This window comes from Lepidochelys kempii, chromosome 10, assembly GCF_965140285.1.
Source record: "Lepidochelys kempii isolate rLepKem1 chromosome 10, rLepKem1.hap1, whole genome shotgun sequence".
NCBI classification, from domain to species: Eukaryota; Metazoa; Chordata; order Testudines; family Cheloniidae; genus Lepidochelys; species Lepidochelys kempii.
In genome coordinates this window covers 66,302,384-66,330,276 of record NC_136389.1, presented here as the reverse complement: position 1 = coordinate 66,330,276, position 27,893 = coordinate 66,302,384, and the positions used below count along the sequence as shown (strand labels likewise).

Sequence of the window (27,893 nt, the reverse complement as noted above, 5' to 3'; positions counted from 1 at the left end):
AATATGAATTTAGGATTTACCACCCCAGATTCTGAATATTTACTACTAAAGAAAAGTAAATTGACACTGATATAGCACTGTTTTAAATGTACTGTAGCCATATGTAAAAAGTGAATTAGCAGCTCCCATTGTATAATTCAGTGTTACAAATTAAAACTAATTTTCAAAGACATCAATAAGTCATTTAAATATTCTAAGTCATCTTCTCCAGAAAGCTAGAAAAATCTTAACACTACTTCTCTACCTCTAACATGACAATTTAGAGGCTGCATATGTTTAACACATTTGATCACCAAATAACAAGCAAAGACATGGTTAATGTTTACAGGCTTAAAGAAAGCCAAAATGGAATGAAAAGGAATACACAAACTGACTCTTAGTAGACCAAAGTGGAGACACTTATTTGGGTTGATTACTAGAAAGTCTGGCATTGATCAATCCAATTGTTTAAATACCTTCTCCAGCAAAGACTAAAGGCTTGTGCTTGTGCTTCATCTTAAGGATGTGAGCAGTCCGACAGAAGTCAGTGACACTATTCACATTACATCTTTGCGGCATCATGGCCTATGCAGGGAGTAAGTGCATCCTCAGTTTGTGCAGGTGGTAGGTTTTAACGATAATTAAACATTTTCTGAACACATGCAGAGCCACAGCCAGCCCTCAAAACAATATTCAACTTAAAGTTTTGTTTTTCTAGAAAAAATTAGAGATACTACCTAATCACAGAATATATTCATATATGTTCATGCATTTCAGCTCTAGAGCACACTACCAGTCACCTGAAATCCAAAGATTACTTTAATAAAATCCACAGATCCATGATTCTAAAGAGCAGAGGCACAGAATTTGGAAGACTGTGAACTGGACTGATTTTCAGGCCTATGACTGTTGGGAAGTTGTAAGCCTTTTTAAAAGCAGTTCTACTTCTAAGGTTGGCTTGACAAAGATTATTTCTTTCATATTCCAAAACAGAAATTTTATGTATGCACTTAGAGGGGGAAGTGAGTGTCATCCATAGCTCCAGTCTCATTGCGGTATCTAGGCTTCAATTACTCACTATCATCATTATATCATTTGGTGTCTTGCAGCCATGGCTTTGCAGTGCTTACATTAGAAATAGGAACCCATCTCCCCGTCAATCAAGCAAAGTGTAACTCTGTAAAGTGTCCTGAAAATGCTTGTATGCTCAAAAAGGAAGCCATGGTACATGTCCTGATTCTACTGATATTGGAAATGCTCAGAGCTGTCAATATCAAGAAGTTGTTCAGTGGTGTTCGGTTCCAGAAAACAGGTATCCCTAGCTAAGTTCCCTCTAAGCTACGCGGCCGTGCAGCAGCCCTATCAAGGGCCACGCAGGCGCTCGCCTTTCCTCAAGCCCTGGAGCTGCTGAGGCCAGGGAGAGGCACCTCTCCCCTCACCCAGCCCAGGTGCTACTGCAGTGAGAGAGGGCTGGAGGGAGTCCTCTCACCCCACCGTGGCCCTGGGGCAGCCTGCAACCCAAACCCCTCATCCCTGGCCTCAGCTGGAGCCCTTCCCCGCCCCCCCACCTCAACCCTCTGCTCCAGCCCTGAGCCCCCTTCCGCACCCTGAACTCCTCATCCCTGGCCCCAGCCCCAAGCCTGTACCACCAGCTGGAGCCCTCACCTTCCTCCCCCCTACCCGCCCCCAACCATCTGCTCAAACCCTGAGCTCCCTTCCACACTCAACCCCACCCCCACCACACATCACCTCCATATTGATGCACATAACAAAATTCATTCCGCACATGCATGGGAAAAATTAGAGGGAACATGGTCCCTAGAGACTTGCAGCTAGAGTGCTCCAGCCTGATGTGCTGAGCTGACTTTGCAGCCTCCAAAGGGTGAAGAGGGAGCATTTGCCTACAGATAGAGCAAAGGGAAACCAGCTTCAAGCACCTACACAGAATCTGTTGTCGCCTCTGTTATTCAATATGCCCCCAACTGCAGGGCCTCCTTCACCAAGGTAGAAGTTCTGCACATCCCATCCCCTGTGGTGCTTAAGTACCTCTAGTACTGCAGAGGACCTGCTAGCTCCCAGCTTTACAAAACTTGCTAGATTGCTGGGCTAGCTAAAATTCTCCAATGCTCCCAACAGCAGCAAAGCCTGCAAGAGAAGGGATTCCCTCCTGAAGACAATCTAAGGAACAGGGGTGTCAGGCACCTAGCATCCTACTTGCAATTAAACATTAACTTTTAATTAGCTTGCCTGAGATCTGGCCCTGGGTCAGTAAAACTTGAGATTAATTTTACATCCTTTCAGATTTTTTGCTTGTATATGGCAAACAATAATTAGAACAATTTGCTAATTTTGGTTAAGCATTTTTTTTTTTTTAAAAAGGGCATAATCATTTATGAACAGTTTGTTAGATTAGCTTCAAATTTGGGAGAGAAATTCTCGGTTGGTCATAGACCAGACTCCTATGTGAGGGGGTGTAAGGATTTGAGTTTTTTTGGGGGGGAGGAAAGGGGAAAGGAAGTGGGAGTGTTGAGAATGGAATTATAATGGAAAAAAATTCAACCTTAACTATGGTGCAACTGCCACCAATTGTGGGGAGTGGGGCTATGAACATGCAAATCAAAAACGTGATTCACTCAGATAAGTATCAACGTGCTTCCGCTCTTTGGTGCAACCTCCACTATCTCCAAAGTTTTCCTCTTCACACCAGGGATTCTTGAGGTTCTCCCATACTTCATTTTAGAACTCATGCATGAATGAAAGCACCGAGCCAGATGCAATGGTTCCTCAACTGTAACAAAAATCAAAGGCTTCCCAAATACCTGTTGTTTGGTCATCTCCATCCCCTCCAGAATAGCTTTCTTAAAGTCCTCCTGTTGCTCCTGTGGAAGAAAATGATATAATGGACTGAGTTACACAAATTAAAATGCTTCAAGGTCACATATTGTATTAATTGAGTGCTTCAGCAACAAAAAATAAATAAATAAAAAAACCTCTTCAGAACTCCAGTTTTCTAGAAGCATTATGAATGTACACTAAACTGGAATTCTCCCAACTACATATTTAAAGCCTCACCTCATCTATTTGAGAATCTGTTGACATGACTGCAAGTGGTTCCCTATTCTCTCTACTACAATGAGCAAACCGGATCTTCCACATTATAGTAGCTATAGATTAATATATCCCTCCCATATCCACCTCTTACTTTCAGTGGAAATTCAAGTTATGTCTTGAGTCTTGACTATTTAAAGCGGACGTTTCCAGTAACATAAACAGATGCATACTTTATATCAGCATTCAGTACAATCTTTTAGTAATACTCTTGGCTAGCTCAGTGCAAAGTACATCATCTATTCATGCTCTAATAGCAAGGGTCCATCACAAGGTTGGTCACAGATAACCATCTAATCTTGAAGTTAATTCAGAAGTAAGATTTTCTCCTTGGAATTAGGTGTGAACAATTTTAAAAGAAACTGTCTGCCAGAGGAAGTGAATTACATTAGGTCATCTTATTTTATAAGTTGTAAGACATGCAGACAAATAGTGAATTTCAATCTTAAATACTACAGTTTGCTTTTAAGTTATGAATTTCAAATTGGCAGTGTTTCCATTTTATAGCAATGTTGATATGTCGATAATGTAATAATCAAGATTGGATGTTTTTCTAAAAGATACAACTTCCCCAAAACAATCTCCAGAGTGTATGGCCTGTATTATACAGGGCTAAGAACAGATGATCGCCTGTATTATACAGGGGTAAGAACAGATGATCACAACAGTCCCTTCTGACCTTGGAATCTATATTATTTTTCTAATAAAGTCAAGGTATCATTTTTAATTTATTTAATGGCAGGACTAATGTTGGCCTCTGTGAGGTTACATACCATCAAATCCTGTTAAATATTTACTAGTTTCATATTTTTCAGCAACAGTAGTTCCTCCATAGTTCAGGCTGCATTGTTACTGATTGTTAGTAAATTTCTTTTCATATTAGTTTCGCAAAAATCTATTCTTATATTTTCAACAATGTACTGTAAACTATACATGAAAAAGATGTCAATGTCCACATGAAACTACTGATTTCAATTTGAAAGTAAAAATTTCAGTCTTACCTCAATATTAACATTTTTTTCTTTAATTTTAATCGCTGACTCCTTAAATTGTTGCAACTCCATGCTGTCTCTGTGACCTTTGACCCAGTAAATTGAAAAACAGAGTATTCAGTATCAACAATAACACTGAAAAAATTTGGAACATGCCAGATATTGTTGTTATGATGGGGACAGAAACTGTAATAAATGCTGCCAGTGTTTTCATTGAGAAAGACTTATAATGAAGAACTCTGAAGTAAATGGATATAAACGATGGGTTAGTAAAGATACGGAACTGTTGCTTTTCCTACATTAAAAACTGTAGAAATGAAATCCATACAATTTAAAAATATTACTCCTTCAAGAAAATAAATTTGATTAGTTTCAGAGGAAACTTCCATATACCATTTTATTTGATATTCTGAATCTCACTATTTTTACATCAATGTGAAAACTATAGAAAAAGCAGAGTTTCCTGCGGTAGGTTTTTAAAATATACACTTCATCCTAATAGTTACAGGAAATATTTTCAGAATTCCACCAATGCGCATGGTTTTATAATGAAAACAAACATAATTGATTGACAATATAAAGCTATACCGCATCTGAATTTCTATAAAACATATATATTATGGATGAAGAGTATATTCTAAATTCCAGAAGAGAAAAGGACCATATAATGAAGGCATGGCTCAAGTAAAATAAGTATACTTAATACTTATCCTTATTAGTGCTGTGGTACATTTAATTAAAGACCTGACTGAGCTATACAGTCGGATTTCAAATCCTTTGTATTTTCTGCTTTAAAAAAACACCACCACAAACTAATAAAGTATAAAGGTTTTTCTGTATTATAATGAACCCTGTTAATGATTACAATTAAATGCCTTGCCACCCGCCTACAAGTCAAAATAATATTACTTTTTGAGCACCTAAACATCATGGCATCAGAACACACCTCTTGTCTAAATTTAAAACTTAACTTTAAATAGTAAATATCACTTGGAAAATATGTTTTAGGATACCCCTAGTCAATTGCTTTTGCAAGATAACACTTGCACAGGTGCCTGACAGATTAAGACTAGATTAAGTCTAGTTTTGGACTAGATGACCTTCTGGGGTCCCTTCCAACCCTGATATTCTAAGACTATGATCCTCTACTTGGTTTTGGGTCTAATTTAAAGTATTTGGTCTCTAATTTACAGTATTTAGTTAGTAAACCAACACCTACTTTTGAAATGAATCTGCCACTGTTTTATTAATCAAAGAGTGTCTAAAGAATCTAATAAAAACATGCACCTTTTTACTGTTACGTAAAAGTTGAAGCAGCACATAACGTTGGAACAAACAAGGACTTTGGAAAGTTTTCAAAATATTATTGTACTACTACAGTATTACTGTAGATAACAGTGGTAGATCCTGGTCACAGAAGTGTTGAGGAGGATAGCATAGTAAGGATCCCTGAGCTTGACACAGATACCACAAAGATATTTATTCATGATTCCATTAGCCAAAACAAGTCTTTTGCAATTTCTCAAAAATAGACAATATTTTTTGCATGGACGAAAAGTTGGACCTTAAAATTAGTCCTATGAGAGTTCACCTGAGCTGTAGAGCTGCTAACATTGTTAAGAAACTGTTATTTGTCAATAGCTGTCCAATGTTTGTCGAAAAAATATTGTCTATGTGACAGAATTATAAAGAAATGATAATTTTAAAGTTAAAAAATATCCATACAGTTTAGAGAAAATAGAAAGGTTTAAAGCAAAACAGCAAAGCACAATGGTAGAATAAAGTCACCTGCAACCAGAATAAACCCAAAATACCGTACAATTCTTGGTAAATCAAACCTTCTGGTTTCGACTTGGTCCATTGTTTTTGAAGTAGTCCTGTAATGATGTTAGAACTTAAATCTCTATATGGTGGTTCCATTGCTTGACCATGCTGGCTTTTGGAAACTTCATCTTTAACATTCAATTTTTCATGTGAACCGCCACTTGGGTCACAGTTTACAGTTGATGCTTGGTTGCTGGATGACAGAGGTAACTTCTTTTGGACACTGTTCTCAGAGGACTGCTCACCATATGTATCACTTCTTCTGCTGCAGTTGTAATCATTAGTGTCATCTTCATCATGAATAAAACCACAATTAACGTATCCTCCACTTTCAACACAAGGCTGGGTGAAAGCAAGGCAAGCAGAGCCAGAAGCAAGAGGATAAAAGCAGTTACTAATGACCTCAGGACATTCACAATCTACTTTGTTATACTTACCCACAAATGCACCAAATTCTATGTTACTATCTCCTTCTGTAGCCTTAGACAAAATTGCTGCTTCATTGTTTGCTGTAGATTCCAACTGACTTTTGCAACTCGGCTGAGATGGAGTGCTAACAAATAATTTAGCTGTTGGGGATGTTAGATGTGGCATGCTGTTCGATGAATTGCCTAATTTTTTATTTTTATTAATGGATTTTGAGTTCTCTTCACCCTGTAATCTTTGTCGAAGTTCTGGAGGAGAAACAGCACTTGGAAATAAGGCACTGCCTGAGGAACCTGCCTCTTGAAAGTTTAGTTCTTCCCCCCTGGAAACTGGAGCTAAATCCTGACCAATTGTCTTATGTTGAATATCTCTTTCACTGTGCATAGAAATGTTACATAATAAAGCATTACTACTTTCGAGGTCTCCTTGTGGAAAAAAAGAACCAAACACATTTCCGATGTTGTGTTTTTTCCATACTGAAGATCTGAGAGAACCATCATCAATAAGGTTTTGTGCCAAATGTTTTGAAATGCTTAACTCCCGGGTAATTTCATTATGGACTTTGCTGGCTTCCGAAGCCTTTTGTGCAGTTAGTGTTTTTAGAGTATCAACAGTGAGAGCAGAGAGATCCTGTAGGTGGCCAATCTGAGAATCTAAAGAGTTCAATGACCGTTTGATGTAGTTGACTCTATCACCAACTTCTTTTATCTGAATGCACATTTGTTCAACCCTAAAAAAAAAATCAAATTATAAAAGGTAAGCTTTTTGTTCTCAAACTGTAAAGAAGAAACACTTTTGCTATACTTCTTTTTGACAGTTTGAGAAAGGAAAATGTATCATTTGTAAATTTTAGGGTAGCTTAATTGATTTCAGTGGATTGTTGTAGAAAAAGGGATACTTGTACATACTTAAGCAACAAGGAACAAATGCACATCAGCAACTTGCCTACAGTACTATTGTTTAACACCCATTCCAATACATTTGAGAAGACCTCTTTAAAGAGACAAAGTCTCAGTCTGCTATGCACTAGCAAGTGTCAGGAATATAGACAGCATAAAACAGTCTGTAATAATTTCTATGTAGCCAAGAAAAAGTGTCCTGCAACACTGTCATGAATACTTTGTACATGCAGCTATATGTATTGTACTTTTCCTGATAACAGGTTTTAATTTAAATGTTTACGTTTCTACATAAATTTTCTACCGTTCAAATGTGACTCGAATTCTCTCTTCACTTCCAGAGTGGAATTTATCATCTTTTTCATTGAAATACATCTCAACACACAACTCTTCAAAGTCATGAAGTTTCTTTTGGTCTTCTTCTGTTAGGAAGAGTTCTAAAGAAAGAGAAAGCAACATTTCAGGAGATTAGTAGGCTATGATACATCACAAATGCTTGAAATAAGTAGCCACATTGATCAATGACATAGGGTAAATGAGGATGCTACCTAGCTCTCTAGAGCTGGTTGAAAAATGGGTTTTACCCATGGTGGAAAACTTCAAATTTTTAACAGGGGGGAAAAAGTTGAAAACTGAAAATTTTCAGAAAAAAAAACCACCACATTTTTTGGTTGGAAACCAAAAATTTCAATTATGAAATCCCACTGAGGTTCATCATGGGAGTTGTAGTTTGGGTGCCTCATGTTGCCATTCCCTTCTTTTGGTTGAGCTCCCTGGCTAGACTATATCTTCCACAATACACCATGGTCTCTGCTCTTGCCGAGCCCCAAGCCACAGTGCGTCATGGCAAATTAACTTTTTGTTTTTTGGGTGTTTCTATTTAAAAAAAAAGTTGAAGTTTTCCAAGGAAAGCAGATACTATTCATGAAAAAATTTTGTTTAACTGAAAACCCAATTGTCTGTCAGAACACAGTTTTGTTACAAAAAAAAAACAAAAATCTAACCAACACTACAAAACACCATGAAAGTAAGATGTCTTTGCAAGATTTATTTAAATCTAAATGGAATTAAAGCAGAGTGTAGAAATATAGCATTGTATAAAGTCAATATTTGTAAAACTACTATAAAACAGGAAAACTGGACCAGGGCTTACAAGGAACTACTACGAGCAAAATGAAACAATAGTGTGAAAAGATAGTAAATAATGAAATATATGAAAATAATCAGTAAACAGGATGGGAAGAAGAAAACAAAAAAGAATGACCCTCATCAGAAAATTGGACACACTGATAAATAGGGCAGGGAACTGTTTTATTTTACCTACACACAGTGTCATGCAAATAGGCAGCTATTTTCTCCAAGTTGTCCACTACTTTACATTCAGTTTTAATATAAATGGGAATCTAGTGCTCAATTTACCAATATTAACTCCAAATGCAATAACAGAAGGATTATTTTAATGGATATGGGACAGAACTGAAATCTAAGGCTTGGCATAGAATATTACTGGTAACATGGCAGTAGAAATTGCCAGACACAATAGTTGTGGTTCAGTCCCATAAAATGACTTACAAACTAACTCCCACAAGTATTTTTTTTTTAAAGTTCTTTTAAGGTATTTGTTTTATCAGAATGCAAGAGAGCTCAACCATTTTACATTAGTTAAATGATAATAAAATATAAACAAGTTACCTGCTTCATTATTAATGAATTAAACATTATATTGTGCTCTCTTTGCATTATAATGAAGAGTAGTAATCAAAGAGTTATCATCACTTTCTTGACAACTTACTTTAATCACAGAAAAACAAGGAAAACTAATAATTGCTTGGATAAAATTTGTTCTTACTTGGTCCATCTGAAGTCTTGTCTTTCTTTCTTCTTTTACATATACAACAACATAAGGAAGCCATGTGACTAAGAATAATAAGAGGTGGAGGCAGGACAGGTTTTTCATGGTAGGCCATAATGAAATGATAGCGCTGATACTTCCATACGATGTTTGAAATTGCCTTTACTTGTAAATATACATTGCTGAAGGGGGGAAAACGTAAAAGTGTTTTAACACAAAGATTTTAGATGTTAGTAACTATCAGAAGCAATTTTACTGCTTTCTGAATTTTACAAAGGCATAATTGTAGGGAAATGTACAGATTGTACATAACTGTGTATTTTAACTTTACTGCAAAAGTAACTCATTAAATTTTTAAATAGGAGTTAGAAGTGCATCAAGGGAAGGCTATCCCAATATGGCAAGTTGTTCTTTCAACTTACAGAATATTACAGTAAAACCTTTTATACCCGACATGTTGGGGGAATGGCGGGTGCTGGTAAGTGAAAAATTCCGGTAACTAAGAGGGAGGGAGTTTGGCTGTGGGAAGGGGTGCGGGCTCTGCAAGGGAGTTTGGTTGTGGGAGGGGACTCAGGGCAGAGGGTTGGGTGCGGGAGGGGGTGCAGGGTGCCGGATCTGTGCGGTGCTCACCTCAGGCAGCTCCCTGCAAGCAGCGACATGTCCCAGCTGTTCCTAGGCAGCTCTGCACATTGCCTCTGCCCACAGGCGCCGCCTCCACAGCTCCCACTGGCCGCAGTTTTCTGCCAGTGGGATCTGTGGAGGCTGCACTCGGGGCAGGGGCAGCACGCAGAGCTGCTTATCTGCGCCTCCACCTAGGAGCAGCTGGGACATGTCGCCACTTGTGTGGAGCTGCCCGATGTGAGCGTTGCCCGGATCCGGCACTCCGAAACCCCTCCCATGCCCCCAACCCTCTGCTCCAAGCCCCATCCCATGCCCAAACTCCCTTCCAGAGCCCACATCCTGCACCCCCTCCCACACTCCAGCCCCACATCCCCTCCTGCACGCCAAATCCCTTGTGGCCACTCCTCCACCTAGGAGCAGCAGGGACGTGTCGCTGCTTCCGGGGACCCACACAGACCAGACTATAAACTGGACTTTCAATGACAATCAGAAATGCCGGTTTATAGAGCTTTACGGTTGGTAAAGTACTGGATAACACAGCTTTTCCTGTATTTGGGAATGGTGCTCAGGATACTAATAATCACATGATTTTGCCTATTGGTTATTTTTTTGTCTAGACTGAGCTGGTAGTGACGAAGCCATCAGGATCTGACTTCATGGCCCTATCGTTGTTTCCATGCCGTTCCTTATGGACAACACTAACCACCAAAATTCGCCACTATTTTAGCAGTCTCACAAATGCTAAGGTCTGAAGCAGTGGAGAGAACACGGCAGGGGGCATGTTTACTCTCTCATCTCTAGGATCCCTTCTGTAATGCACTAAGAATAAGTCTACTGTACAAATTTAAGTATCATAATGTAACTGGTGACCACTGGGAAAGGAATAGCTATCTAGTCACAGGCACAGTAATTATTCACCAGTTGTCTGAGGCATTACAGAACTGGCAGCAGCAGGTTTGTAACTGCAAGGCAAAAATGCAGGCATGTTGGCATGCCTATGTGTTGTGACTGTATGTTCAAACTAGATTAAACACACAATCAGTTAAATGTTTAACTAGCGAGTTGCACATGCAATCATCCTGTCTGCATACACAAGTGCGGCTCACACACACACACACACACACACACAATATCCCAGTAATTTGTGCAAGCTGGCCCAATAAATGTAATCATTGCTTGTAGTAGTTACTGTATTAAGAGCACCATCTGAGCCACCTAAAGCACACCTGCCCTTTATTTAAAAAAAATTATACCATCTAACCTAATTTCTTAAATTTGAAGTATGCAGTTTCTTATCAGGTATAAATAAAGCTCAATTTGTATGATTAAAATACTGTAGGACCACTTTTATTAACTGAGAAAATGCCAGTTTTCAGTATAAAAGTCTGCATTGTGTTCTTGAACTAAGATAGACGCAAAAAGCCTAAAGTCAAATAAATTTGACAATCTAACAAACTTTTTTTGTAATGTTAGGTATGCAGATTCAGAAGTAAAGTCAGAAATGTAAAACTTGTGGAGATTTGTTTCATGTGTAGGCATAAACTAGCAACAACGACTTGTTACAGGTAAGTGTTTCTGCAAAAGTACAGCAGGACGTTACTAATCCATACATGTTACACTTACACAAAAAATGCACTCTTTTTTCCCTGTCTAGTAACATAAGAACACAAAACAATGCTATTAAATCTTTGCTGAGACTTCATTGTATACTAGTAAACTTAGTATATTTGGAAAACTAATGAAGAATAAAATTGAAATAAGCTTATCAAGTTAAATTTAATGACATTATCATTTACCATCTTTGCTTTTTATTAATTTAGATTGCTAATTAAACTGCATTAATTTGCAACAGGTTCTCCAGGCAGTGTTAAAGCAGGAAATTTAAAAGTAATATTTAAGTAGGACTTTTTTTTTAAATTTTACCTTTTATTTAGTATTGATCATATTTCTTAAAGTACTATACAGGGCACACTGCCCTGCCACCAGGTAAAAACAAGAATACAAGAAACAACATTAAAACATCAGTGTGACTCTAAGGGACTATCATTCATAGAATCATAGAATAACAGAGTTGGAAGGGACCTCTGGAGGCCATCTAGTCCAACCCCCTGCCCAGAGCAGGACCAATCCCAACTAAATCATCCCAGCCAGGGCTTTATCAAGCCTGACCTTAAAAACTTCTAAGGAAGGGGATTCCACCACCTCCCTAGGTAATGCATTCCAGTGTTTCACCACCCTCCTAGTGAAAAAGTTTTTCCTAATATCCAACCTAAACCTCCCCCATGCAACTTGAGACCATTACTCCTTGTCCTGTCATCTGCTATCACTGAGAATAGTCTAGAACCATCCTCTTTGGATCCACCTTTCAGGTAGTTAAAAGCAGATATCAAATCCCGCCTCATTCTTCTCTTCCGTAGACTCAACAATCCCAGTTCCCTCAGCCTCTCCTCATAACTCATGTGTTCCAGTCCCCTAATCATTTTTGTTGCTCTTCGCTGGACTCTCTCCAATTTCTCCACATCCTTCTTGTAGTGTGGGGCCCAAAACTGGACACAGTACTCCAGATGAGACCTCACCAATGTCAAATAGAGGGGAACGATCACGTCCCTCGGTCTGCTGGCAATGCCCCTACTTATACATCCCAAAATGCCATTGGCCTTCTTGGCAACAAGGGCACACTGTTGACTCATATCCAGCTTCTCGTCCACTGTCACCCCTAGGTCCTTCTCTGCAGAACTGCTGCCTAGCCATTTGGTCCCTAGTCTGTAGCGGTGCATGGGATTCTTCCGTCCTAAGTGCAGGACTCTGCACTTGTCCTTGTTGAACCTCATCAGATTTCTTTTGGCCCAATCCTCCAATTTGTCTAGGTCCCTCTGTATCCTATGCCTACTCTCCAGCGTATCTACCACTCCTCCCAGTTTAGTGCCATTGTGTTTGTAGTTCACTGTGCCTTCAGATATGTCAATTCAGTGAAAGAATTATGATTTCCCTGTAACATGCTATTCAAGTTATTAGTAATATAGATTTGCTTCATGCCTCCAGATAGAGTTAGAGCAAACTGTACTCCCCTGTGCTTGCAAGGACAGCTGTGCCAGCAATTTTTACCCATAGGCAGGACAGAACGTTGTAGTCCTGACATTCTGTCAGAGAACAGCAGCTTTTAAACTTCAGCCAGGACTCCCACAAGAGTCCTGCCAGTGGAGGATCCCAGACAGATGCACTGAATATCCCTCACCAGATCTATATACTTTTTGCGTAAAGCTAGCTGGTTCCAGGCCCAACAGGGAGACAGGGATTGTGGAGATCTTGCACGGTTGTGTATTGCCTGGTTTGTAGTTAAGGGGTGTGGGGAAAATCATTTATCCTATTCTGCTTGGTCCCTTTCATCAGAAAGAAGTTCACTTAGGTCAAATTTCATTTTTTCAAATTAAAATGATTTGGCTGATTTTTTAATCTTTAATGTGGTCTGGTATACTAACCCACTAATTATTGCAAATTGGAAACAGGCCTACTAATCATGGATTAAGCAAATCTTCAGTTTTAATGAGCTGTGTACTATTACAAATGCTTTTTCAAAATAACGGATTAGAAAGATAAACAAAATTTGATTTTAAATTTCTCTATAGCTATCCCTAGCCAAGCTTATTTAAAAAAAAACCAACCAACCAACCAAACATTTGTACTTTGGAATAACATTCTGGGTATGAAGTTATGCCAGTGGAGCAATAAACCCAAGAACCAATTTTGTTCTTTTTTTATTTTTGGAAAGGAGAGAAGAAAGAGGGCAGGGGTGCCCTCAAATTCCCCCTCCCTTACCTTCCCCTCTGTTACATTTAGCCTCCCTGCAATTTTGGGCTGGACACAGTGCTTTCAGAAAGCATAGCATCATGAGCAGGGTGTAACACAATCCCTCTGCCCTAGGAACTGGGCAGACTGTCCCTACTGAAGAGTGCTGAAGAGTAATGGATCAAGATTAGCACCTGAAGAACACACAGCCACCAAAACAGCAGTGCCTTCCACTGCCATCAGGCCACCAAACTATTTTTAGTTAGTTTATTCAAATTAGGTATGTACTTATCACCAGATTAACAATTATCTGAAAGTAACAATATACTTACTTGAAAAATGCAATAAGGAGATTAACCATAATAATGTACTGTACAAAGAGGTAGACAGCTTGAAGAAATGGGGTCAGCCATGTTCCAGGTCCACAGAGATGGCCAACTTGTGTATCATTTGCACATACTTTGGTGAGAAAACACAGAGACCATATTTTCTTTTAGAGAGGACTTTTAATACTTATAGCAGATATAGATGCTGAAAGAATCACTCAAAGACTGTGCAATAACTAGCTGTATGCATCTATCCTGTAATTTGTTCTTTTAAAAAAATACAATTAGTAACAGTTTTTAAAAAGTTACAGGAGAGAGAGGCATCCTGTAGTTACTGAGTGGTCTTTATCAATTAAGTAAAATGCTTTTTCAGCTCACAGCAACAAAATCTTTTCATGATGGCTGCATATGGGATAAATACAGCTCTATGCTTAGCCCAATTGGAAGACACTTCCCCTTTTGGCCAAAAAAGGAACAAAAGTTCTCATGCTAGGTCATGTTTAAGCTTTTTTCAGCATAAGCAAGACAAAGAGTTCCCTACATTTGGGACTTAAATGGGTATACCTCAAGAAGAAAAGGTAATCCAATACAACTAACTAAATTTGTGTTTCATCAACACACCTCAGCCTATCAGCATCTGGAAAAAAAATATCCTTAATCCTTGAGGGTTTCCATAAATTGTTCTAAAATTGCATCATCTTACCATCAATTTCATATGCATAAACTTCACCAAAAATCATCCAGTATGGATGAAACACAATATCTCTAGCAAGAGTCCAAGATGGTGCTTCATTAGGATAGAGTATTGCCTTCCGGGGAACACCAAAACTAAGCAGTACAAGTGCCATAATCACTACAATGTAGAACATGTTGGCCACCTGTTTAAAAAAAGTTCAAGTTAAGAAAACTCACAAAGTCCATCAAATAAAAGCTTTGGCAATTATGGTTTCAAAACACGTGTGTAATAACTCTATCTCCAAAATGTATCAATATTTAACTTTGTGTGTATCTATATATAAACAGATTTGGGGGTTAGCAAACTGAGGATAAGGATTTATCATACTTACTCCTTAAATGAGAAAGAATAAAACATACAATTCAGTTTTGCAGCAGTTTGACATGCTATTTTAATTCTTTTTATTTTTAAAATATTAACCAGCACTGAAGTATACCCAGCTTCCTTACGATTAAAGCAAGCTTTTATACAGTTATAGCAGCAATTTCTAGTGCAAGCTTAACGAATTGTGTGCATTTTGCAATTTTAAGCAATTTTTGAGGCATTTATAATGGGGTTAGAGGATTCAGCCAGTTAAAACTCAGCCCAAGATCACAAACCTTAATCTTCAGTTTTTCCTCCACCAAACTATTGTATGCTCTTACAATTTGGAACGCTGATTTACTGTACCCACCAATTTTTATGAATGTGATATACTCCCCTCTATGACTCCTCCCTCCTACACTCTCTGAGGCTAAACACAGTGTAGGTACAGTTTTCCCAAGCTCGGAAAATGAGAGTGACACAGAAATAGAACCAGGTTTCATGCACTAGCTTACCTAGCAACAAGCAGGGTTTCTTTTGCAGAAGGTAGGGGGGAGGGGAAGAAGAAGGGGAGAAAGAGAGGAATTGGGGAATCCAAACTTTGGGAGAGCCATTTTTAAGGAAGAAAGCAGATGTTTTTAATCTCAAACTCATGTGGTTAAGCCCAGTATCAGTGTATACATTTTACTCCCCTAGTTCCTAATCTAACATCCATCAGTTCATATATCTCACAGTGAGATGATTTTATTTCCATTATTCACTATGGCAGAGTTATTTAGATGACATTCATAACTCCTAACACTCTGTATAAGTTCCAGATGCTATAGAAAAGGGAATGTATTGAAAAAATTCAGTTTATGCTGTCAGACCAGGAGGAAGGAAATCTGCTTTGAGATGTGATTATTTGGGGAATCTGCCTATGCACAGTTTATGACATATATTTGAGATTCTAAACTTGGTATATTTATCTTTATCAAGCTGCAGACTCCATTTTGAGTGTAAAGCTCTGTTTTTGCCTTCCTACTGCCTTTTTATTACCCCCATCTTGGCTAAAATTCCAAGGACTGGTGTGGCAAAGGGCTAACAATGGAAGAACATTAAACTTGGATGATTATCTGTTTAAATGGAGCACCCTGAGATAAACAGAAGGCTGCCATCCAGGGTAAACCAGTTTTCAAATCTGAACTCAAGGGGGTGATAACTTAGTTACAGATCACCTGGTAGAGGTCTCTGATCACCTGATGAGGTTGATCAGCAAGTCACCTGACAAGGGGGCTGACGGCTATAAAAGAAAGGGTTTCTCATCAATCGTTTGAGAAAGAGAACAAAACAAACAGAAGGGTACTGACTAAGTGATTCTCCCTCTGTGACCTCATGTTTCAGAGGAAAAGCCATGAGAAGCAGAAGGAAGGGGCTTGGGCATTGCCTTCAGCCCCAGGCCTCAGCAAGTCTAACGCCAGCCCTCACAACCCTATTAGAACACGGTTGTGACCCACTTTGGGGTCCCGACCCACAGTTTGAGAACTGCTGATTTAAATCCTTTTGATTCCATAAATAAATAGAATGTCTCTTTCCTTTAAGGAATAAGGTCAGTAAGACAGTTAGCAATAAAGCAGAGATTCCCATGTTGTGGGTCACAACCACCTTTCCCTTCCCATATTGACAAGGGCATGGAGGTTCTGGTATGGAACAAGAACTACTGCATTAAACAGTGCAGGGATAGAATATTCAGATTTCCAAGAAACCCCAAAAGAATAAGAGTAATATCATCCTAACCCTACAAAAGAAAAGAAGCTAGATGGAAGGACTGCTGCCTTTTCTTCAGTTCAAATCTCTGACACATGTATAAAAGTGACTTAGGAGCAGGGTAGAGGAGGAACTTACAAATACTCTCCAGTTTCCACATCTTTCATTTCTGAGAGATGTTTGTAAAGGAAGAGCAATAATGGCACCTATTCAACAAAATGGATTTTCTATGGATCAGAAGGGCAGATATCACAGACGATAACCAAATGTTTGGTAAGCCACTCTCATCCCTCACTGTTCTGAGGATCCATGAACAGAAATTATATCTTAATTAACCCATTTGCACATTTAGATTTATGGGAAATTACCTCAGTATAATGTGGCCTTTTTCTAAATAGATTCTTAAAAAATTATAAATGGATGCAGTGAGACAAAGAGGTATGTTTTCAATAAAACAAGACTTACCATTTTGCCAATCATCATCACATAAGGGCCAGCCTGTTGATTTACAGCTAGAAAATCCAGTAATCGCACATACCAAAATATAATATTTAGGCAGTACGTTATTCTTCCAACAACAAAAACATAATTTTCTCTGTACGTATTGTCACCAAAGTTCCCTTTTGCTCCAAATCTTAGTGTAAACCCAATGAAGAAAGTAATAATGGCAATTGTATCACTGATGTTGAAGTAATCACTGAACCACACTTTAATCTTCTGATTAATTTTCCCAGCCTCTGACATAAAGATCTACATTAAGAAGAAGAAAAAAAAATCAGGTATCTGCATATTTGTCTCATATCAAGACCATTGAACCATCTGAACATTTTATCAGTAAACAAAATTTTTATCAGCATGTTTGAGCATGCTTCCATGTTAAATTGATAAACCTTAATATAAAAATATTTACTGTCCAGATTTGTAGATATACATATGCGATTATCCCAACTGCATGTACAACCACAATTCCACATTAAAATGTATCAGTTTGATGGCTAACTGGTCATTTGTGTGTACTTTTATTGAGAGTCCATGCACAATACCATGCACATTTTTTAAAATCTCAGCTCTGCTCTGAGGTTACCCCTTGCAGAACAAATGTGTTTCATATTTTTAATGGTACTTCAGTATGATTGCTCAAATTATACCACATCCAAATCCATTAGCCTTTTTTGAGTGACAAAGGATTTGATTACTGTAGTAAATTTGTTATATAAAGGAGATATTCATAATGCCTTTAATAAAATAAAATAGTTTAAAATGCAAATATTAATAAGTGCACTATAACTCTTTTAATCTGCATCACTTACATTATCTTTTGATAAAGACCATTTAAAGCATACTGCTCTACTTGACATTAGTGAAGTAATTTAGAACACAACTGAGATTACAAACATACCTCACGAATCTTCTCAATAGCTGATGTAAAAATATAAGCTATAACAATCCATTCTTGAACTGATGGTATTTCTTCCATTTTTACAAGGACTACAAATGTGTAAAGCATCAGAAATCCTAAGTATGCCAACTAAAAAAAAGCAAGTAAGCAAAAATGTTACCTTTATGTAGTTACACAATTTATTTTCAAATGGATGTGGATTATTTTTGATAATCTGATCGGATATAGTGTGCACCAAAACAGTAAGTAGGATAACAGTACTTGCTTACGGGGACAAGGGTAGTAAATGCCAGTAAATGGGAAAAATATTGTATATTGGCTTTATATATCCCACAAGAGCAAAAGAAAAAAGTAACAATAACCTCCAATAATTTAGGATGTTAAATAGAAATTTATGTAAATTATCTAAAATAAATTACGCACAACTTTGCCTAATTATGTACCGTCTGCTAAACTGGATGAGGCAAAATAATACACCAAAATAAAATAAATCTGAGTGCTAAGTATTCATCCTGAGTTACCTTGCAGGAGGAGGACATATCAGGACAAATAGGGTGAAGAGTAAATATGATATATTTTGCACACTGTGCATGCACCAGCCAGCTTCTAAGACTCCAGTGATTCTCATTTCTTAGGAAGATAGTTTTAGAAGGACAAGAGCAGTTAAACTCTGCTGCTATTTGTAACAACTGTATGCTGGTCAAAGAACCAGCCATAAATATGAACTACTTCTGAAAAGAGGTCTTGAGCATGTCATTTTACATAGCGTTCTTCAAAAACTCACCGTATTGAACCAGAACTTCACAATTGGCGCATGATAGAATGCATAAAACTTTCGTGTAATTGGAAGTCGTTTAGGTTTTGTTGGCATCTCCATGTCATGTTTTCCTTCAGTACTGTCCAAGACCCTTACTTCTTTAAATACTTCCTAACATAAAAAGGATAGATATATGTATAGAACTGTATATGTAACTGAACTTATGTATAGAAATACTTCTTTGTTCTTTGGGTTTTTGTTTTTTGTTTTATGTTACCATGGGTATCTCTTCTGCTATATTCTGGAAGTTGTTTTCACTGTCTTCCATTGTCATCTGGTGTGCATCTTGAGACTGTGGAATATGGGACATTTCTGCCTTGGTTTTATATTCCAGCATTAGTATGGCAGGGGGTAGTAAGATGCTCAGTATCACCTACAAGAATTGAAGATGAGCAATTTTAAAGGTGTACTTCCACTTAACGTCAGCATATTAAAATGTCAGACATATTGGTACACAGACTATCCCCTGTAAAAATAGAATTTTATAATCCGAATTGTCCTTGTCAGGTAGTTGGTAGAAAAAAATGGGGGTGGAGAGAGATTTTTTGTTATTTATACATGTAACTTACAGGCCAAGTGTGAGCATATAAAGAATGTTCCATGAAATTCTTGAGGAAAAAAAAAAGAAATCAGTGGGTTCCAAAACTAAACATCACTGAACAGAATGTATTCTAAGATTAAACAACAGAGAGCTACAGCTTAACTGAATTCATAGGTCATTTCTTCTTCCCCAACTTTGGCAAGAACATGGCTGAAGTCTTAGAGACAGGGCATGGTTAACTATACATGAGTCAGTTTTTCTAGTCACGGTAGAAAAATCATGATGCCTGAAACATGTATAAAAAGTACTAGATAAAATAGCTGTTTATTGAAGTTAGTCCATTACAAGGCAAGAGAGGTAAACAGATAAGTTGGCATGTAAGATTTGAGTAGGTCACATAGTAGATGATGCTTGTAGAGGTTTTGTATGAAAGTCGCACTTTTTTGGGTGATTTCCCCTTTGTTACTCCAAATAATGGAATAAATTTTCAGTATGATGTCCATAATAGATATGCACTCTTGCAATTGTTAATTAGAGCTGCATGACTTATTTTAGTGCACTATTCTGAAAACTTACACCACCTGATCCTGCAGATTTGTGTGCCAGTGTTCCACTGTATGCCCTCCATTTGTTCATCTTGGGCCTCCGAAATGAAAGCAAAAAGCTTATTTCTACATGAAGTTTTACTTACTGCCTGTAGAAGGCAGAAGCATATGAAATTGTATTCTTACAGTGGATTTTCTGTTGTTAATTTTTTTCACCACTATATTTTTAGTAGTGGATTAGTATTCACAGTAATCTACATATGCCTCTGATTAAGGGCTACTTGCCTGTTTTCTGCCTTCTACATTTCTGTACCTTATTTAAAAAGATAATAGAGCATCAAAAGAAGAGTTTATAACATGTCCAGATTTGATTAAGTTAAAAAAGTTACAGTAGAACAGTTTCACAACATTTATTAAGGTAAATAAGGGTTACAGTGATAAAAGTTTTATAGGAATAGTACTTTCTTTACAACACACTTTTCTTCCACTTCAGCATAAACACAATAAATAAGAATGGCAGGCAGGATTAACACTAACAGTCAATTGTAAGGATGTTTACCTTGTACCATGAATTTTTCCTCATGTTTAGTCTTCCCATCCACATATCAGATAACAACATCTGGGTACAAGTATGAGCTACAAACGGGCGGAGTCTTGAAGACACGGCTAGCTTAAGGCAGGTTGAATTACTCCAGTTTTTCAGCTCATAGGTTAATAACTTCATAGCCATGGTTTCATCTTGTCGGAAGGACTGTTCTAGTAGTTCAACTGCAAGTTGTCCAAACTCACTAGAAAAAGGGAAAAAAAAACAAAAATACCTATTTTAGGTTCTGGAGAGTTTCTTCTTTCATACACAATATCAGGGATTTTGAGGAGTTCCCTTCTTCCACTGCAACAACTGGGATATGTGCTGGGGTGTTCAATTCACACCATCCTGGAAGTGGTTAGTGAGGCTAAGAGGCCAACTAACCAGTTAGGCCACCTAATTCCCCTCAGATGTGGCCTAAATAATTCCCTGAATGATAGCACCCAGCTAAGAAGGAACAAGCAGGGGTAGGATAAAGACAAGAAGTTGGCAGCAGAAAAGGGGGTTCAGGGAGATAATTTGCAGTCACTCCTTGGGAGCAGGGAGGTGTGGTCGAGGCTACTGAGTTCAGTAATCTGCAGTTACTCTCTGGGAAGAGGGAGTTTAAGCTGGGACATCCAGAGAGGAGCAGGCAGAAGCTGTAGGAAGGAGTCCTGAGAAACACAAAGAGGTCTGAGGGAAAGCAGACTGCAGTAGCCAGGTATAGGGTCCCTGGACTGGAACTCGGAGTAGTGGAAGGGCCTTGGTTCCCCTACCAGCCACTGGGGGAAGTGGTACCATCAGGGCAATGCACAAGAAGACTGCCTTAGACCACTGGTATGGAAAGTCTTAGATATCCAAGAAGGGGAAGACTTTAATGACCTGGCTGGAAAGCCAAGCCACAGAGTACTCTGAGTCACAGGGAGTGAGACAGATGGCAGGGTGTGCAGAAGGGGGCATCAGACCTGAGTGAAGCTAAACTCCAGATGCAGTCACAAGGAGGATCCCCCAGAGGTGAACAGAGCATCCAGTGTCATGGTAATTCCTAGATCAAGGGACTATATCCCATATGATCAAATTCTTGCGAGTGCAAGACGATGGGCTATACTGGGCATTGTTGGAATTTCAATCTGCCCTGTCATCTGATAGGTGTGCTTACATTATCTAATGAACACTAATTCACACACAGTACGGCTTTCTTTAAAATGTATGACGACTACATATGTAATACAATAAGTTTAGGGTAAAAGCATCTCTGTCAAGGTGCTCAAAGTTCTTTTAATATAAACACCGGGTTTGCCAACAGTAATATAAGTAATGCGCTGATATGCAGCTTGTATTAGAATACAATCTAATAACTTTGAGAAGATTCTTTTTCTTCAAGCATGCTAAGTAAACAAGTAGCAGAAAGGGGAAAGATGTTTTCTATTCATGTCTACTTTGCTAGTGCTATAAGAAGGCTTATAAGAAAGATTTAACAAGATGAAAAGTAGATTACTTGGAGTACTGTTTCAGTTCTTCAGAGGTATCATCAACAAGGTCACTTTGTTTTGCCTCATATGCCATTGAACGATACACCTTGCAGGCAACTAAGGCTTTAGCCATGGACTCTTCACCATGCTGCCAGAAGAAAAGGGCCATTTTCTGTCTTTTCATTAACACTGCCCAAAGTAAGAGTTCATTAAGAGGATAAGGAAAGCGTCTAGTTTCAGGATCATCAATATCTACGACTTCATCTTTGGTTCTTTTCTTTTTTCCTTCTTCTGCACTTATATCAATCTTTAAAAAAAACAAAGGAAAGGTTAGAAAATTACATTTGATCAGAACAAATTTAGATTTAAAGTACTGTTGACAGTGATACACAGCTAGAAATGGTGATTGGTGCTCTAACATATTTATAAGCTGGGTTTTCCTTTTAAAACTCAAGTTAAATCTTGCTAATTCATGCTCACATCTGGGACACATTGCCCATATGTTTTGCAAATTATTGGACAAAGCAGCAATGAACTAAAAGATTCCTAAAGTAGGATAAAGAAACTCTTTGGTAACAAGAAAAGGAGTACTTGTGGCACCTTAGAGACTAACAAATTTATTTGAGCATAAGCTTTTGTGAGCTACAGCTCACTTCATCGGATATTTGATAGTCTCTAAGGTGCCACAAGTACTCCTTTTCCTTTTGCGGATACAGACTAACTCGGCTGCTACTCTGAAACCTGTCATTGGTAACAGTTTTTTACTAACCTAGAGCCAAATCCTGCTACCTTTACTAATGCAGGTAGTTTCAATGGGACAGATTCATCCCTGATGTAACTGCGTTCAGTGATGTTACACCAAGGATGAGTTTTTTGCCCTTAAATACCACTGCTTATAAATAATATTTAAAATAAAATAAATGCATTATTTATATAGCCCTTGCAATGGGCTAAGCATTTTACAGAAAAGTATGAAGTCAGAGGATCTATTGACTATATTTTGCCACAAATTTCAGTAGGGCCAGGATTTCACTCTAGGTTCTTACCTTGAAGAATTTACAATCAAAAAATGGTGAAATCTTATGACACAAACATACCTTTGGTTTGTAAGGCTGTGCAGTTTTGATGAAATGATTATGTCGCATTTTCTCTTTTTTATCTGCCCTGTTACCAAAAGACTCATGGCTTTTACGCAGTTGAGGAGTATTATTTGAAGGATTACGCCCAGACCGCTGGCAGTAAAAAAAATATAAAAAAAAGGAGAAAAAAAAAGATGCTAAATGTTGTTTTTAAGTTTCTTAACACATTTGGATAAAAACACTATATGAGACAGCTATACAAAGCCGAATGTACGACTATTTAATTGAAAAATTATGTAACTGAAATGGTTATCATGGATTATAAATTTGATCTCCATATGATAGCTAAAATCTTAAATAGTAAAATATTTTTCACATGAGTAATTCTTAATCATACAGCTAATCCCATTGCCCTTAATGGCTTCAGTCCTGTAACAAAGATTTACAAGACTGGGCTATAATTTTCACAAGCAGTCAACTGTTGTTGGTGTTTAGACATTTTTAAAAACATGTTTTCCTAAATGTAAAGCATTTTAAGCTTATCAAACTCCACATACCCGACTGTTCCCACTGAGACTGTTGTATATGACTCTAAAGCGTTTTCGCGTATAGGTGCATCTGTAGGTTCCTCCCATCAAATATTCAATAACAAGCCCTACATCAATCAGGTTGATTTTATATCCTGGAGGAAGGTTTCCCTAGAAATATAAAACTGCTCTTAGCGTTGCAGATATATTACAACATAGTTAAACTTATTTACAGCACTTTCACATGTATGTCAATTCTAGATAACGAGTGAGTTAAGCCTTTCATTCTAAACGCCTGTTTGAGGTTTAATATATAAAACTATTTCAAAGCAGAGTAGATTCTACTTTGTCAGGTACAGTAATTTTCCATCTGGAGGTTGTATGTATTTTTTGGTTTTGTAACTCAAGTGCTATTAACCTATTTTAGTTAAACAGAAAGATATTTTTTAGATTCAAGCAGCTTAGATTCAAACATTTCAAGCTGTGTGACAATGACACATGACTGACAACTGTAGACCTTGGAAGGACAGGAGTATGCTAGAATGGCTCTATTTTTTCTTGCCCAGAGGATCCAAACAGCAGCATCATCTGTTTGCTTCAATAAGCCTTTGCATTACGAGTGTATCTCACATCTTTAAAGTTGTCTAGAATCCATTTATATTCCTCATAATAATCAGCAATTTTCTTCCAAATTCTGGAACTTGAACACAAAGTATTTTCCCATGGAAGTTTCCTTAACATTTGTTTTTGGTTGTTTTTTTGTGTGGGGGTGAGGTTAGAAGAGAAGGTGTTGGGGATGAATATGGGTGATGGTATCTTTTCTGCCCCTCTATGGCTTGAAGTGGAAGATTCCTGGAGTGCTGCTCTAGTCTCTCCTTCCCTCAGCAGGCTGTGAACTAGGGTGGAATAGGAATACATAATATACTAATCTCCTAGTCATGACCTTGCCCAACCAATTAGAAATCCTGTGTTAGGCCCTTCTGCTTCCCCACTACATTGGTTTCACTGCCTAGAGTCTTCAAAATTGCTAGAGATTATGCATATGAGGGAAGGATAAGGATAAGTAGGACTTGCCCCAAAAGATCAGTGCCTTTATCTTATTGTTATGCTAGTTCTCAAGCCCCTCATTTACACTACATTAGGGATACCAAGTGTGTTGGCCAAGCTATACTTCTAATGAGACTCCATGGATTAAGTTAAGGCTATGGAAGACCCTTACCTCACAGTGAAACATCTTTTAACTTCAGTGGGAATTCTGGGGGCAACAGATCAGAATTCTCATTGCACATCCCATGAGTACCCAGTTCATAACGGGGAAACTAATGATCCAATCAGTGGACTGCATTCAAAGTCCTTTCTAGGGCTGAATCTCTGTCACCTGTAAACCAACTTTCCTGTTGCAATTCCTCCTCCCCTTCCCTAACATTTGAGACATTGGGCTAGCCTGGAGAGTATTGCAGCTCAGTGTCGAGGGATTGTCAGCAGCCAAACGCAGCATTATCAGCTATTTATCCTGTCACCACATTGACATCATCTGCCTACAAGAGATGCACATCGCCACTGCAAGATGCAAGGTGCTTCAAGATTATCAGTTTTGACCTGCTGTGCCACACCCCACACGCCAAACACAGCCACACCATTTATATCCAGTGAAACACCTCAGATGCAGCTCCATTTACATCTGCTAGTAACTATGATATGATTCAGGTGGGAGGTTTCCAAATCGCAAAATGTTTACAAGCCAGTGAATGTTAACTGGGACCAGCAAGTTCTGCCAAGACTAGCACTCCCAGGTGTCTAAGTAGGGGACTTCAACAGCCACCATCCTGACTGGGGATACCCGGTATCAGATGCTAATGAAGACTAACTGGTGGAGTGGGCATCTAACAATGATCTTGCCCTCATTCATGATGCAAAGCAGGGAGGCACCTTCCACTCAGTCAGATGGTCTCATGAAGATTTTCCTGATTTGAACTGGGTATCGTCTGTGGATAGTCACTCCCAACATGTATCATGTCTGGTCTTGGAAGACCTCCCACATAGCCAACACAAACCTTTCATTATCCACATTGGCACATCCACAACTCCCAATCATTAGATCCTTTAACAAATAGAAATAGAACTCCAGGAAGGCAGACTGGAAGAAGTACACAGATGCTCTAGTAAAAAGCGTCATCACCATACCATCACACAGCATCCTGGTCAACAAAGCTTTCGGTCGACTCCAAAAAGACATCTTCAAAGCCGCCTGCATGTCCATACTAGGTGGCCACCATCCAGTCTACATGCCATGCCCTGATGCTGAATGTGCTAAACTGCTCAGTCATTGTGAATCCTGATCAGCTAATCAGGTCACTGGATGCTGCCAGACGGCCACAACGGAAAGAGATGATTTGGAATGTAAACGTCACTCACTCAAATGGGAAATGCTGGAATTTGATTGGTCATCTTGGTGCAGATCAGCAGCCCTAAGCTGAACCACCTGTCACACCAAACCAAGCTGCTAGCCATCTGGTGAATGTGTCAAACAAGTCCATGACAAATAGCATCAGTCCCATCGGAGTAACATCACTCAGCAACACAGAGTCGTCCACAGCACAGAGTTAGACAAAATTCTGATATCAAGAGCAGCACTGCTGCTGGTTATGACAACATACTGCCAGAGCTCCTAAACATGAGTACCAAGGTGCTTCATCAGTGGCTGGCACAGTTCTTCACACAAATGGTCAACAAAGAGTAACTTATGAAGACATGGCAAATGTCAAAAGTCACTGTTCTCCTGAAACTGGGGAAAGACCCACAATGATGCAAGATACTGAACTATATCCCTGTCGTCTGTGACATTCACAGAGCTGGAGTGTCTTCACTTCTGGGGAGTTGCGCGGAAGAGTGAGTCAATCCTCAGAATTTGGCAAGCAGGCTTTCAGAGGGTGAAGAGCACCTGCAATCAAATGCTAGCTTTGACAACATTCACTGAAAACAGTTTTAAAAAAAACAACAACTGAAGATGGGAGTTGTATTTCTGCACCTGAAAGCAGTATATGACACAGTCTGGCACATGGTACTCTTAGTCAAATTGTCAAGAGCACTCCTAGCATGGGTAGTCAACATTGTTGACCTTCTAATCCGCAACAGACGTTTCCAAGTGTATATGGAAGACAGAGACAGTGCTTGAAAAAGACAAACCAACAGTCTACCCCAAGGTTCTGTGCTGGCCCCGATGCTTTTCAACTTGTATACAAACAATCTTCTGTTTACCCAGTCCTGCAAGTTCACATACCAGATGGCATTTGCCTTAGGTGTCCAAGCAGTTGCCAGAACTTGAATACGCCCTAAACACTGACTTGATTAAGATTGCCAATCACTGTAGTGGTTGGCATTTACAACCATGGACAAAAGAACAGCCATGCTCAGTCAGACTGACGGTCGATCTAGCCCAGTATCCTGTCTTCAGACAGTAGCCAATGCCAGGTGCTTCAGAGGGAATGAACAGAACAGGTAATCAAGTGATCCATCCCATTGCCCATTCCCAGCTTCTGGCAAACAGAGGCTAAGGACGCCATTGATGGACCTATCCTCCATGTGTGACCAAGACACTTTTCAGTATGTTCCATCTTTACAACACCAGAGCAGTCCCAGAACCAAATATCTTTCTCAATGGACACCACTTGAAAACACAAATCCCACCCAGTCTACCTAGGAGTAATCCTACATAGATCTCTCACTTATCCTAACCATCTGAGCAAAACATGACGAAGGTGAGGTAGCATAACAACCTTCCAAGCAAATTGGCTGGCACTTCACTGTGAGCAAATGCTCAAATGCTTCAATTATCTGTTTTAGCCTTCTGTTACTTTGTACCATAATACAATGCTCCGGTCTGGCTCAATCAGTCTCACATCAAGTTGGCTGACACACAACTACACTCCACCACGTGCATTGTAACTGGGATGATTTGACCCACAACAGTACCATGGCTCCCCGTGTTAAGCATCGTCACTTCCGCACACATTCATCTGGCTATGGCCAGAATGGTTGAGAAGATGAGGGCAAACCTGAGCCTACCACTATGCAGAGATCTCTTTGACCATCCAAGAGTGCACTTGTTGTTGAGGCACCAGTGTGGGCCCATTTACCCTGTCCAGATTTCTCTGCAAAACTAATGATCCAACCAGTGGACTGCAGCTGACATCAGAAACTCTTCTCCATGCCACTCCTGGGTTCTTCTGAACTGATTTCAAAAGACCTGGGTCAATGTGCAGCCAGATTTCATACCTGGGGCCAATAAGAGGATCCCACCTGCAGCTGTGGCCAAAGACAGACAATGTCACACATCACTGACAACTGTCC

At 38.8% G+C, this 27,893-nt stretch overlaps 1 protein-coding gene across 5 annotated transcripts in view; it reads right to left on the bottom strand.

Annotated features, from left to right (window-relative positions):
- TRPM7 (transient receptor potential cation channel subfamily M member 7) overlaps positions 1-27,893 on the bottom strand; it is a 122,802-nt gene that overhangs the window by 27,885 nt on the left and 67,024 nt on the right. For 2 of the 5 annotated variants that reach the window (XM_073304021.1, XM_073304022.1), the window contains 15 exons: positions 23,574-23,714; positions 23,035-23,169; positions 21,964-22,244; positions 20,460-20,688; positions 19,032-19,187; positions 18,782-18,925; positions 17,998-18,126; positions 17,064-17,348; positions 14,517-14,691; positions 13,820-13,946; positions 9,078-9,262; positions 7,533-7,665; positions 6,341-7,059; positions 4,089-4,165; positions 2,799-2,858 (listed from right to left, as the gene is read on the bottom strand). In XM_073304021.1, the coding sequence (XP_073160122.1) occupies positions 2,799-2,858; positions 4,089-4,165; positions 6,341-7,059; positions 7,533-7,665; positions 9,078-9,262; positions 13,820-13,946; positions 14,517-14,691; positions 17,064-17,348; positions 17,998-18,126; positions 18,782-18,925; positions 19,032-19,187; positions 20,460-20,688; positions 21,964-22,244; positions 23,035-23,169; positions 23,574-23,714 (2,976 nt within the window). The remainder of the gene's footprint in view (positions 1-2,798; positions 2,859-4,088; positions 4,166-6,340; positions 7,060-7,532; positions 7,666-9,077; positions 9,263-13,819; positions 13,947-14,516; positions 14,692-17,063; positions 17,349-17,997; positions 18,127-18,781; positions 18,926-19,031; positions 19,188-20,459; positions 20,689-21,963; positions 22,245-23,034; positions 23,170-23,573; positions 23,715-27,893) is intronic. The other 3 variants (XM_073304023.1, XM_073304026.1, XM_073304025.1) reach the window with 3 other exon arrangements.